The sequence below is a fragment of the Camelus dromedarius genome, chromosome 11 (genome assembly GCF_036321535.1).
Source record: "Camelus dromedarius isolate mCamDro1 chromosome 11, mCamDro1.pat, whole genome shotgun sequence".
NCBI classification, from domain to species: domain Eukaryota; kingdom Metazoa; phylum Chordata; class Mammalia; order Artiodactyla; family Camelidae; genus Camelus; species Camelus dromedarius.
Window position 1 is genome coordinate 39,383,623 of NC_087446.1, and position 14,647 is coordinate 39,398,269.

Sequence of the window (14,647 nt, forward strand, 5' to 3'; positions counted from 1 at the left end):
GCACATATGAAGATGTTCTTTCAGCCCTGTTTGTAACGGTGAAGGGGAGATGAGTAGAGACAGGGAATAGATGGAAAGGGAAGATTGAGGGGGTGGTTTACAGTAGAACATGGTGGCAAAATCCCCTCCACCAGCACTCTGGCTGCCAACCCATAGCCTAGGCCCCAACAGATAGATTAGCAACAGCATGGAACTTGTGGCACTGTGTTATTACACTGCCTAGTTTTTGTCACACACGAAGAAAGGGACTTGATTAACCAAAAAACGAGCAGAGGGATTCCAGAACCTGGCTAATTCCAGGCCTTTCTGGAATACTAATTTGGTAGCTTGTAGATGAAGCACAGAATTTGGACTAGATTATTGCAGATTCTGGTCCAATTTAGTCATTACAATGGCAGAGATAAATCCCTGATTCAGGCTATTGATGAGCACTGACCAAAGCTACAGGTTGAGCCAACACTAAGAAAACCTTCAACCAAGGGGATGCAGGGCTAGCCTCGGCCCTGGGAGAAACACCAGGGACCCCCTGAACTCAGGTTTGTCTGCCAAGCAGCAAATCATGGACTTAATTGTTGTTTGATAAAATAGATTGGGGTTTTTTGGTTTGTTTTGGCATTTTTTAGAATCTGCCTCAGGCCTGACCAGAGCCCACATTAGCCAATGCCACCACTTTGCATTTATTTATCACCTAGTAGTGTTCTTTCCTTGGTTCCCATCTTCCTTCCTTGTTGGCTTCTTAAAGGCAATGGTGGGGATCACGTCTTCTTGTTCATGGCTGTATTCTGCAGTACCTGGTGCATAGTAGGTGCTCAGTAGATAAATGCTGAGTCACTGACCACATGGATGTCAGACCGAAGCACAGAGTGAGAGCTTTAGAAGCACCGTCCCTCAGTTCATACTCCAAGTCAGGCTTTTCCTAGCTGAGTGATTTGAGGCAAGTCACTTAGCCTCTCCGACCCTCCATTTCTTCCTCCATGTGATGGGGATAATGTTACCCATCTTGTGGGAGAAGTGATAGCAAATATGAACAACTCTGGTATAGAGTAGGCACTTGAAAATGTAAATCTAATTTGTTAATATAAACAAGCTTTTCCTTTAACTTACCTAGGTCTTAAGATTCTTTTTTTTTTTTTAAGGGTTTTTTGATTTGTGCAAAAACCTGCTTTCCTTCCTTCCCACCCTCTCTCCTTCCTCCTTCCTTCCGCAGTGTTATTGTTTTGTGAGCACAGTGCTAGGAACTATACTAACATAAGTAGGAATTTGATTTGGTCCCTGCCTCCAAAGAACCTTCAGTCTAAGATGTAGTGTTAGAATATTCCACAATAATAATATAGAGTAGTACCAATAGTTACCCCCTCTACTGAGTGATCTGCATATGGCTGAGGGCTGTGCATGGATTCTTGTTTAACCCTCACAGCAACCTTGGGAGCTGGGTATTGGGTATCGTTTCTTCATTTAACTGATGAAGGGAGCGAGAGTGAGAGTTCAAGGAACATATCTGAGACCGTAGTGCTTCTAAGTGATGGAGGCAGGATTCACCCTCAGTGATCCCTGACTGTAAAACTGGTGCTTTCTCTCAGGGAAGCCTGTTAGAGCTATAAAAAGATACAAAGAGCTATAGAAGTCTCCAGGAAGCAGTGAGAGCTTTAGGAGCAGGCATTGTATCCACTCAATCAAGGTGTTCTCCTCTACAGACATAACTCAGCACTCTACATGTTATCAGCTGAATGAATGAATTTGGCAAGGAGGAAATTATTAAGAAGTGATTAGCAGATGGGACTGGGTGGGAATTAAATGTAGCCTCATGGAAGAGAAATACGAGCTGAGCCTTGAAGGCTGAGACCCAGCAGAAGGCCATGGAACATGTGTAGGGTGGAATGTGGCAAGATGTTTTTGAGGAACAGCAAATAGTCCAGTTGGCTGGAGAGACATGTATGTGTAGGGGTGTGAGGCCAGAGAAGCCTGGAGAAGTAGAAGTAGTCAGGGGTCAGAGAGAGGAGGCCTTGGATGCCAAGGTAAGGAGTTTGGACTTCTGTGGAGAGGCAGAGGGGAGCCACTGAAGGGTTTAGACTACTGTCTGCCTCTGATTGCTTGGCTAGTTTTATTTTTTCTTTCCATGTATTTTACAGTCACAGATCTCTTGGACAAGCTCAGTAATAAATTATGTCTAGCAAAGTAAAAAGAAGAAGAAGAAGAAGAACCCTATTTTTTCTTTTGGTAAGACAGAAGAAAAAAGTTCCTATTCCAGACATGTCTGCAGAGACTCAAGAAATGCATGCTGAACTGAAAACCCATGTGAACATATAAGAAAACATATGTTTAAAATTAGAGCAGAGGGAGAAATTATGTTGTGTGCTGAGACATTTGCTCTACATTGTAAAGTGCTGATACGAAGCTTCCACCACATGCCCTTGGATGCTGCATCCTGAAACCTTGTGAGGAGGTCTTTTTAAAAATGCATACTGCAGATAATAACTCATTGTTGGCTAGTAGGCCGAGGTCATTATCTCTCCATAATAGGATAGGCTCAATTCAAATATGATCAAGTTGTTAAATAGAAGATCAGAAAATGGAAGAAGTGGGGAATGTTTTTGTGATCATTAAAAAAAAAATCCAGATATAATAGAGTATTGTTCACCATGTCAGACTAATGATGTCCTGTAAAAGTGAGGTGGAAAGGGGGAAATTTCATCAGATATGAAGAGAAGTAATTAACTGCCTTTCTTTCTGCCATGCCTTGGTCAGGAAAGTCAGCATTCCAATTAGCGACTTCAGTACACATATGGACCCTCTAGAGTTTGTAAGGGGGTTTAGGGAAAGGTGTCATGGTGCTGTTCCTGTAGAAACTCATCAAGCATCAAAGTTGCCATTAATGCCAATTACATTTCTTCATTCATAGAGCTTATTAAAATGCTTCATAGTCATAAGCCACCTAGATACCTTGAGGCAAAGAAGCTTCATAAGAGAAACAAAGCGTGGGTAGGAATGTAGCTGTTTAGCAGGCCATGGCCTCTGGCAGGTATCTGCTTAATTAGCTCAGCCTGTGTGCACTGTGACTAATGCCCATAGGATTCAAATAGTTTGCTGTAGCTATGGGTTCATTTAATGGGAGGTACTTTAACCTTGATCTCATACTTAATCCTGATTTCTTGACCAGATTTAGTGAGCATACAAGTCACACAAACACCAAATAGAAACTGAGGCACTGGGGACTTAAGTAAAGTAACTAATGAGAGGAAGAGCCAGGAACTTAGCTGGGAGCCCGTGCTCTTTAACACACTTGGAAGCGTTGTTCCCCCCATAACTCGGCGTCCTCGGCATTTCTTAATCATGGAGAATGGAGCACCCTTTCATCCATTCAGCCCAGGTAGGAGCTTTAGAGATTCCTTGGTTGCTCCTACCCTCCTCACAGCCAACAGCATGACACCTACACCCTAAATGTTATCTCTGTCCCCACAGCCACTCCTTCAGTTCATGCTCCTTCACTTCCTTCCTGGACTATTGAAATACCTCCAAACTGATGTCATTTTTTCATTCATTCATTCGACAAATACTACCCGGTCAGCCACTGTGTGCCACGCTTCTCTAGTCCACCTTGTCCACCCACCATAGTGGTGCCAGGGTGACCTTTCCAGAGAATAAATTTGATCATGACACTACCATCTTTAAATTTAACTGGCTCTCTATAATTTTAAAGGATCATATGCTTTTTATAAGATGAATTCTGAATGGTTTGAAATGCATGTTTGTTGAATGTGTCCATGGATTTTTCTGGCCAAAATTAATTTTAGGAAATCATTAGCAAAGATAAGCAAAAAGCAATACTTTACCCCTTTGTGTAGCTGGTTATGCACAAAGTTCTAACTGCCCAGATTATTCTTGTGTATGCATTAGGCTGGAAAATGTCCCACACACAGTAGCCTAAAGAATTGAAGTCAAACTTTATAATGAAATTGCTCAATGGAACTCTCAGTAGCCTAAGATGAAACCTATGAGACTTGGTGGTGGTTTTTTTTTTTTTTTAATGTTCTTTTATACTCAGTCCATTGCTGGCAAATACAATATATTAAACTTTAAATTAATACTAGTTACTGTTGTTGATGATTACATTATTATTATTCCTACAGCATCCCAGAAACACTCTTCCTGCCTCTGAGTATTTTTCAGTCCTCTCCAAGTACTACACCATTGCCTTCTGAAAATAACACTTTCATAGTAACTCTTCAACTCTGGAGGTTGCTAAATTCTTATGCCAAGTCGGATTCTTTTGTGTGGCACTTAAGGATTCTCCATGCCCCTCCATGGTTCTTTCCTTTTAGATTCTCCGTTACAAGCCATGGCAGAATACCACAGTGGTTCAGAGTGAGACAAACTTTCCATTTATCAGCTGCATGACTATGGACAAGTGAGCTTCACTCTCTGAGCCTCAGTTGCCTCATGTAAAACATGAGTACAGTACCTCCATCGTATGGTTATTGTGAGGGTGAAATGAGATAATGGATACCCAGTGTCAGGCACCTAGTAAGAGCTCAGCAGGTGCTAACTGCTGCTGTTGTTACAAAATTCCAGTCCCAGTTTATCATGAAACCTTTATCATCTGCACTATAATCTGTTTTCTCACCTTCGACTGCACTTGTAGTCAGGAGTTTGTAGCACTTAAATATTCTTATTTCTGTGCACTATTCTCTCCAAATAGAATGCAAAGTAAACTAGGGCATAGATCATGTCATATGTCAACACAAGAGTCTGCAGGAGCCTGACAAGAAACAGAAAATAGATTGGGTGTTAAAAAAAAAAAATAGGGAGGAGTGAGGACTCTGGCCAACCTGAGGGCACATGTAACTCTGGCCAATTGTTGTCATGCGGGAATATGGGCCCAGGGTTGCCAGATCTCAGTCTTTTCAAAAGAAGCCAGAAATCCAGATTCTTATGTGAAATGTCCTGAGTTTTAAAAGTTGGGCCAACACTGTTCTGGCCAAACAAAGAATGTTTGTGAGACCCCATTTTGTGAAAGCTGCATTATTCAGATGGCCCCTGTGAATTTGTACATAATCTGGTTATTAGGACCTTTGAACTCACTTTTATAGAAAAAAACAATATTTTGAATGGCATTTAGGGGTACAGGCTAAACTAGAAGGCTGATTCCCTTTCATACCAGCCCTGAAGCTTAGGATAGTCCTAAGTAAACTAATCTCTGTGTGAAACCATTTTCCCACGGAAACAAATTTAAAGTTCCAATTTATAATGTTGGGGACACATATGCTAGAATGTAAATCCTTTCAGAACTGGGCCTTTGTTTTGTTCACTGTTGTTTCCTTAAAGTCTGTAACACTACCTGGCACTCAATAAGTATTTTTTGAATTGAAGATTACCTGTGCCTTTATTCATCTGTCCACCATTAATCTGTTCTCTGAGTGCACATCTTGGGCCATCTTGCGCACCATGGTGTCCCCAGCACCTAGTGAGTGATAAGAGATCAATAGATATTTGTTGAATGAATATATGACTGAAACAATCTGTCCATCAAATACTGAGCACCTGCCGGGTGCCAAGGAATATGTGGGACTTGAAAAATGCAGAAGTGAATCAGACACCACCCCAGCCTCAAGGAATTAGGTTGCCTAGAAGAGATTGCATAAACTGTTTCCTGGAACACTTCTAAAAATTGTCAGGAGTTACTCAGTGTTCCCCTTCCCAGAAGTTGGGGGTGGCGGGGGTGGATGAGACGACCTGGGACCATTCAGCACAGGCTTCTTCATTTATCCGAGCGTCCCTCGGGTTGTTTGGTCATTGGCGTCATCTGTGGGGTTGGGATATGAAATGATTGAACTGATTTTCTTTCAACCACGTGTTGCAATGAGCCGAATGAGCACTGCCCTTTCAAGTGGGCACCTCAGGAGGCCGCTTCCTCATTCCACTTCAGTTACGACAGCGCTGGACCACTTCTTTGGCAAGTGCCCTCAGAGACAGTTAGAAGCCACTTGAGGACATTTATTTCATTGCTTTAGCATCATGCCTTATTTTTGACCCCCTAGAAAAATGGATGGGAGGAAAATGTTATTCTAGTCATTTTCTCCCTCAAACTTGGTTCTAAATGACTTGGGGTTATTTCCTAAAAAACAGTTCAGAATCAAAGGAGACATATTTTCTGTTTTGAACAGAAATATTTTTGAGTTTATTGAAAAGTGTGTGCTCCACACTGGGCCAAATGGCATTAGGGCCCAAAGAGAAGCCCCCAAACTGTCATGTGCCCAGCGGTTTTGTTGGAAGAGATATTTAACCTTCCAAAGCATCTGTGACAAAGCAGGCCTATTCTTTTGGATACCTACATTCTGGTGTTGGGGTTAAAGAGGAGGAAAAACACTGTATCTAGTTTACTTTTATGTCCCTAGTATCTAACACAAATTCTGGACATGTTAGTGCCCAAAAAAGTTTTAGGGAGAGGCAGAGTGGGTGATGATGAGGTCCAGCACCTACTGAGGGCTCATCATGTGCCAGGCCCCATGCTGGTGTGTGTCACACGTTACAGCTGATCATCATAACAACCTTGATGGACAGTTAACAATACCTCCAAAAGGAAACAGGCCTGAGGTTAAGTAACCTTCCTGAGGCCACCAAGCCAGCAAGTGACGAGGCTGGGATTTGAACCCAGGTAGAAAGTACCTACCCTGAACCCCTAACCTGTACTCATTAAGAAGGTAATGGGTATAGAATCATATAATCCTAGTATAGCAGAGAAAGTAAGCCTAAGAAAAGAAGCAGTTCAGCTCTCTGCTGTGGTCCTAAAACCTCCCCCAGTCAGTGGGTTAGTGGCTGTCTAGCTGTCCAGCCTCTCCTGGAGCATTTGTTTTCCTACACTGTCTCACTCTGCTTCTCTTGTTAGCCAGAAAGCTCCAAGATTTTGACACCTACTAGAAATGGCTACATGGGTGGGTGACTTGCCCAAGGGGGGACACCTACAAGATCCTATATCATTTTTTGGAGTTTGGTATAACCTGATTCACCCAGAATGTGGTCAGACCAATGACAGCTTGAAGTAGAGGGACTGGAACTTGGACTGGAAAAGTGACCTATATTATACCCAAAGGGGCTGTGTGTCAAAAACTGCTAACTTACTAACTCCATGCCTGACCTGGGGCAGCTGGCTTTGTCTTCCTGGGCTTCGGTTTCCCCATCTGTAGGAGAAGAGTTATTTCTCAGGTCTGCCCCGCTCTGGAGGAGGACTAGAAAGAACAGATCCTTCTTGCTTGGGGTTTGCTCAATGGGCTTTTATTTCCCCAGGCTGGAGGAGAACTATGAGATTGCAGAAGGGGTCTGCATCCCTCGCAGCGCCCTCTACATGCATTACCTGGATTTCTGTGAGAAGAATGACACCCAGCCTGTCAATGCTGCCAGCTTTGGAAAGGTGAGTCCAGCCTCACCAGGCCTATTCCTTTTCTGACCTCCTTCTAAGTAATTTATGCACAGTTCTTGATCATGGTTTAAAACATTTAATTGCTTTCTCTAGGTTACCAAAATAAATACTTTGGTTACTTTGCTGTTAAAGTTTCAAATAATTGTTAACAAAGTAATACCAAACCAAATACCAAGACAGAGTAATGCCAAAGTATTAAACATTTCAAACAATTCAGATGTGTTGTAAAATAAAAATGAATGTCTACCTTGAATTCCTTTGGTACTTAATTTGCATATAGTAACTTCTTTTCTCTGAGAGACAAGTACTGAACTCACAAGTGTGTTGTATGCATATCAGTGAGTCTGGAACAGGCAAACTGCTTGGCTTGGAGAAACTGGGAAATGGCCTTGTATCATTAGCTTGGAGGTCTGGGAATCCTCAGCTGGGAGTGGTACTGTTTGTAATGTCACTTCAGGCCTGACTGTTCTCTCTCCACATATGATAAAAATACATTCCACACTTGGGGCTATCTCTACAAAACATCATTATCACTGATCACTCATATTCAACAGGCCAAGGAAGACTGTTGGAGCTCTCTTTAAGACCCATCTTGTGTTTATTTGATAGGTAATAATCTAGATTTTTTTACATCCCGAAAATACCCAACTTAATTTGAGTCAATACATCAAAACTTTCTTCTTTTGTTAGCTTCTTTTTCCTATGTACAATTTCCACTGCATCTGCTAACAAAAAATAGGCAGGCTTGTCCGGCAGCACTATTCCTTACTGGTTTTCTGAGTGCAAGCATAACAAGGACTGAAATGGCAGGAAGAGGTCAGAGTTTAAGTTTCATAAATTGCCTTTTCAGATCCCCACCAGATAAATCATCAGCAAGAATAAAACAAAGAGCGATGTTAGGCCCGAGCCAACCACTCCAGAGAGTCTGAAACTGAGTGGCTGAGAATTGGCTCTACTCAATAAATGGGAAGATACTCTGTGGTGATTTAGGGCGGCAAACATGTTTGTGTGATGCGTTAACGCTATTTCTCCAAAGTGAAAATAATTTTTTAAAAGGTCAGTGGAAAAAAACACCTTTGCCATTTTGTTCATTCATTTCTTCAGTCCAGCAGTGTTGGCTGAGATGGCCTGTGCGGCAGGCAGTGTGTGGGGCAGAGGAGACTCAGAGGGAACCCGGCATGGGTCCTGTTGTGGAGGGGCTCCCAGGCTAGGGAGGGGGACTCTGAGCCCCTTGGCAGTGGGAGAACGAAGAGCACAGCAGGAGTGAGTCCCTGTCCTGTGTCTGTGGTCCTGGAACATTCTCTTTGTATCCACATGCTTCCTCACAGAGGCCACAGTCTAGATAAGGCCTCTCAGTTGGAGGGACAGGTTGGGTGAAACAAAAGACCAAGAACCCTAACTCTCTTGGACTTGTTACTTAACCTCTCTGAGCCTTAGCCCTCACAGCTGTGAGATGGGAATTAACCCCTGCCTTCTTCATGGGGATGTTGCAAGATTCATGTAAGAGGATGTCAGGTACTGTTCACTCATTCATCTGATAGCTCAGATATTCAATCACACCTACCATGTGCCATTACAACTGTTGATATGAATTCTCCATGAGATGTTTGTGCACAGATACAAAGAGACATTTGTTAGCTTATATTCTGAAACAAAAATAAAAAACATCATTTCTCAAAACTCCAATTTACCTGAATAAGGACCTTCTATTCTCTTTTTCTATCAAATACCTTGAGAGATACTGTTGTCAGTTCAGGGTTTCCTTGACCTCATGATCTAGGTAAAATCAATTTAACTTTGCCCCTCCTCCCAGCACCTCAGTTCTCTTCCCATTTCAAGTCTCAAGTCTGTACCCAAGATGTCAGCAAGCCCCAGGGTGTTTGAATCCACCTTTACTTGGGACTCTTCCTTCTCATATACCACTCTCTCTATACCTGTGCTGTTCAGTACGGTAACCACTGGCCACATACAGCTGTTAAACAAAATTGAACAAAATTAAAATTCAGTTCCTCAGTCACACTAGCCATATTTCAAATGCTCAGTAACCGCATGTAACTAGAGGCTACCATATTGGACACTGCAGATAGAACATTTCCATAATCACAGAGAGTTCTGTTGGATAGTCCTGTTCTGTACCATCATGAGCCAGGGATGAAACTCATGGTCCTTTTTGCTTTGCACAAGACAGTCCACAGAAAGCATCTGTGATCCTATAAGACTGAAGTTTGTAATGGTGGTTTATATCCCAAACAGTTGTCCCATGGAACCTCAAATGTTCCGTAGTTCTCCACCTGCCAGTTCCCCACAACTTGTCCCAGCCCTCTCTACTTTACCACCTCCTCTTTCCTCCTTTACCACCTCCTCCTGCTCCCCTCACTCCTCTCTCTCCTTCCTTCTTGGGACAACCTCCACCAAATTCCCTCTGTTCTCTAATCCTTGGTTCCTGTGAACATCTCTGCCCACAGGTCTCATTTACGCCAAAAGGCTTTTCGAAACACTTTTCTAAATAATAAGTTTCCTCTCTAAGAAGAATTACAGTGCCAGCTGCTTCCAAAATAGTCATTAAAAAGAAAAAGCATTCAAACTCTGTCTTATCTTCAGCCCCAAAGCAAGGAAATACTCTAATGAAATTAAAAGCACAAATGCAAAAGCTCTCTGCAGCTGCCTTGCCATCAGTTTCAAATGCACTGGAAATCAGGGCTGTCCTTCCAGCCGCAGAGGACAGGAGGTGCCTGCCGAGGGTTTTCACACTGAGCTTGTTGAATTGAAATCCCAGACACATTTGCCCTTCCTGAGGGCTCCCAGCATGCTGCAGCTGCCATCTCCTTAAGAGAAAGGGACTAGTTGTTCTGTGAAACCTTGGAGTGTAATCGTGGACAGTCTTCCTTTGAGCAGATCCATCTGAACTTATGATTCTTCTCTGAACTTTTAACTCAGAGCAGGCAAAGTTCACTATTGCGGCTTAGTTTTAGAGAAAAATTAGATTGGTGGTCGTCTTCCCACCCAGCTTACAAGTGGGCTGAGGTGAAACAGACATCAGTAGTGAGGCTCTCCTGCATGTTGCCTGGCTGGGATCCTGTTCTTGACTAAGTGGATGGCAGCAGTTGCTTTGCTGCAAGTAAGATCTGAAATAGAAATCCTCTTTCCAACACTGTGGCCAAGCTCCAAAAGCACTGGCTTCCAGTAATGTTGTATTGACTTTGGGTCCCGGAATTAATTTAGGAATTGCAGAGAATGCTGAGGCTGCTAGCTGAACTGGTCTTGTGCCTGCTTTTGCTGTTGGCTAGAGTCATGAAAGGTCACCCAACTTGGAGTCACTTAACTTTTCTGAGCTCCCATTTCCTTACCTTCAGACGGGAATAGTCCCTCACCAGATTACTCTAGTGATAAAACGAGACAGTGCTAATGAGAGCATTTTTTAAAAACTGTAAAGTCCTCCACCAATGGAAGAAATCACTATTATCTAAAATTGGCCCCACTCCATTCTGTCTCCTCTATTTCCTTACCATGCTTTTTTTTATAGCACTCATCACTGTCTGAACTATTTTATATATATATATATAAAATATATACACATATGTGTATATATATATGATATTACTAACATATATGTGCAATTGCTTATATATTATAATCTTTATGTTACATATATATGTGTGAAATTTGCTTGTGTTTTGTCTGTCTCTTTCTGTAGAATGGAAGCCCAGTGAGGACTTTTTTGTTCACTATGCATCCCTAGCCCCCAGAAGAGTGCCTGGCACATAACAGAGCCTCAAATATTTGAAGATTGAATGATTTATGTTATTGCTGTTTTCAAGGAACACTATGAATCATTTGACATATGGGAACTTGTTTAACCCATACAGTCACTGTATGAAATTGGCATTGTATCCATTTTCCATTAGCCCATTTTGCTAAGCAGGGATGCACTTGTTGAGGTACCAATGGAAACTGGTTGTATTCTCATTTACTTTGAAGAGCTGCCTTCAAAGCCCTCTGTCTGTCCTTCCTGCTCTGCCTTCTGAGGACGTGGCAGGTCAATCCCATAGCATCTGACTGTGGTCAGCCATCACATCAGTCTTGGTTGGATAATTAAAACTCATTCTCAGCTATGAAAAAAGCTCAGTTCTGTACAATTTAAAAGTTCCATCTCACATGGAAGTCAGAGCCTCCCTTCCCTGTGCCCTAGAATTTGCTCTGTAAAAGGGGAATGGGTATTCCTTCTCTCTTCTTGACTCTTGCAGTGTCAGGGGAGGGGGGGCAGTGGGGAGGGGGCTAGAAGCAAGGCAACAGGAGTCATTTTGACCAGCTAGTGCTCTTTGAAAGCTCCTCCCAGCTATCACTTCCCTCTACCAGGGGAAGGGGTCCAGTGATGGGTTTTGGGGGAGCCCCTGTGGATCTCTGTCCACACTGTCAAAAGGGCTGTGCTCTCCAGCTGACCCCCCCCCCCCACTAACCACTGCTCTTGCTCCCCACCGAGGATTCACCCTGTGGCCCTGTTCTTATGTTGGACGGTTTTACCAGCTTTCTGCATACCTAGTGCGACACTATGTCTTAGAGACGCCCAGTGAGCCCCTACAAGGTAACAGGTATGAAGCAGGTTGAACTCAGTGATGTATAATCAGAAAATGGCTTTGCTCTGTTCTGATCATTCCTTCAACTATGTTTTGGCCAGACTTCCTTCCCTGACCTCTGATGGTTTCATGGCAGGTATAATAGCTCTTTGGTTGTTGATTATAGAAACAGACCCTTTTCAGTAATTTAGATCCTCTTTTTGATATTAAAGTCAAGTCCAGTCCAGTGCTCCATTTGAAACCTGCAGTCTCTCTTCCACTTGCGTATTCCTCTACTCCACTAGTAAGTCCGACCACACGTGGCCTAGGGACCTACAGTGGGGGAGGGGAGAACGGTCTGACTGTCTACTCTTCTCTGACCTTTCCTTCCTGCGGCTGGTGCCTCCAGCCTTGTCAGAGTGAGACAAAATCCTTCTGGAATGATAACCCTAGTTCTCCAGCAAAAGTAGTGAAATAAATGTTTAGAGAACAACAGAGCTGTAAATGGAAACAAGCACAAGCTAATAGGGATCAGAATTGGCCTGCATTTGACATCAAACTCAGCTAAATTACCCAAGCTTATTAAAGATGATTCTTTTTAACAGATGTTAGAAGTGTCTAGTTATGTTTAATTATGAATGCAGCATTCACAGATTTTTCATAAAATTAGTAAAAATATCAAGCACTTACATAGGGCTTTCTATGTACCTGGCACTATTCTCAGCACTTTGCATATACCAACCATGTCTAATCCTCCATACAATTCTAGGATGTAGAAACTGTTATTATCCCCGTTTCATAGGTAGATAAACTGAGTCCCAGAGAAGTCAGGTAATTTGCCCAAGGTCAAACAACCAGTAAATAAATTTGTGATTCAGAATGTGAACCTGAGAAGTCTGGCTCCAAGTTCATGCACCTAACTATCTCATTTATATAGAGCAAGTTTTGGGGGGATAGAGTGAGTATATGTGGAGGCAGATTTTGTGTAAACAGTTGAACTTTTGACTTTGGTGTAGTCATTAGCAGTCACCTGGCAATCTCCTAGATGATCAGATTTAGGAGTGAAGTCTCAGCCTCTCTTGTCTGTCAGGAGTCAAGTGTACTGGCCATTGCAATTGAGAAATGCCCTGTCAGATCTTCCCCATGTGGTATTCCAGGCACTGGGAACCTCCCTGCTGGTATTTCCAATGATGCTTCCTCCTCAACACTTGGGTTCACTCATTTATTAGGTATTCCTTTATCTCAGGATGTGGCAAATGGAGTCCTGGAGGGGAGGAGGCTGCAAAGGGACGTATGAACTTAAGAAGCTGCAAAGCATGATGGCAGATGTGCCTCCTGAGCTGTGAACCCCCAGGATTAAGGGACACAGAGAAGGAAACTGCTGCCTTGGGGGTGGGGAGTGAAGAGCAGCTTGAGAACCAGGTCAGTCCTGCCATGCTCGCCATGCTCTGAGGTACCCAGTATTGCCTTCTCCCAGCCCGCAGCCTGGGTCTCAGATTTCTGAGCAAAGGGAACATCTCCAACTTGCAGGTGGATTGGTTTCCAAGCTTCTGTAACAGGCATTCCAGTGGCAGTTTAAAGGCAAAAGAATGTCTTCTTTCACAAACCTTTATTGAGGGTCCACCATGTGCAGGAGGCCAGAAGTTTCCAGTAATGCCAGGGATTTAGCCCTGAATTTGAGGATCTGTTGCCTGTACTGTCTGTATTCTCTATGTGACTCTCTATGGGACAGGTCCCATTTCCCTCTCTGAACCTCAGTCCCTCCATCTGTTAAATGGGGAAGTTAGTCTACAAACATATGGATCTTTACCATATTAGCTGGAAACACTTTTCAACAAGAAATCATAGTGACAGTAACACTGACTCTTTGCCAGGCACTGGCCCAAGCCCTCTGCACGCATTACCTCATATAATCCTCACATGGCCCTGTGAACTAGATGCATTTTTGTTCCCATTTAAAGATGAGAGAGCTGACTCCAGGGCCACTGGAACCTTCCCTGTAAAGTAAATCCTGGGCAGAAATGAGAAGGTGTACCAGTTAGGAATTGTTCTGGGGCTATGGGTAAAAGATGTCCCACCCCATTCCCAAACAATGGCTTAAATAAATTAGTGGTTTTACTTTTCTTCACATAAAATACATCTAAAAGAAGATAGCCATGTGTTGGTATAGCAGGTCAGTAAGGACCTGGGCTCCTTCTCTCTCTGTGCCCTGCCATCCATAGCAGATGACTTCTAATTTCTAGGTCACCTCATGATCCAAAGTGGCTGCTGGACAGCAAAGCCTATATTCCAGGCAAGAAGTAGAAAAAAGGGTATAAGGAGAGAACGGTAAAAACTTTAGCTGAGTCAGCTCTCTTTAGTAGCTTTCCCAGAGCTCTGCCCAGTGATTTCCCTTTTGTCTCACTGGCTGCCCTTGGCTGTCAGAGAGGCAGGAAAATGTAGTCCATTGCTTCCTGGAATAAAAAATTAGAGTCTGGTTAGAAAGGGAATAGGGGTAGGCAACTAGCCATTTTATCTACACAAGGACTTTTCAGAAATCCATGTGTCCTTTTTTTTAAAAAAAAATGAGATATAATTCACATCTAACATTGTAGTACTTTTAGATGTACAACATGTTGATTTGATATATGTATATATTGCAAAATTATCAACACAGTAAATTTAGTTAACATCCATCACC

General features: G+C 42.9%; 1 protein-coding gene across 4 annotated transcripts in view; it reads left to right on the forward strand.

Annotated features, from left to right (window-relative positions):
* The window catches only part of RFX4 (regulatory factor X4), a 150,107-nt gene that overhangs the window by 57,458 nt on the left and 78,002 nt on the right, over nt 1-14,647 (forward strand). For all 4 annotated transcript variants that reach the window (XM_064491682.1, XM_010996458.3, XM_031462846.2 and 1 more), the window contains exon 4: nt 7,282-7,405. In XM_064491682.1, the coding sequence (XP_064347752.1) occupies nt 7,340-7,405 (66 nt within the window). In that variant the 5' untranslated portion in view covers nt 7,282-7,339. The remainder of the gene's footprint in view (nt 1-7,281; nt 7,406-14,647) is intronic.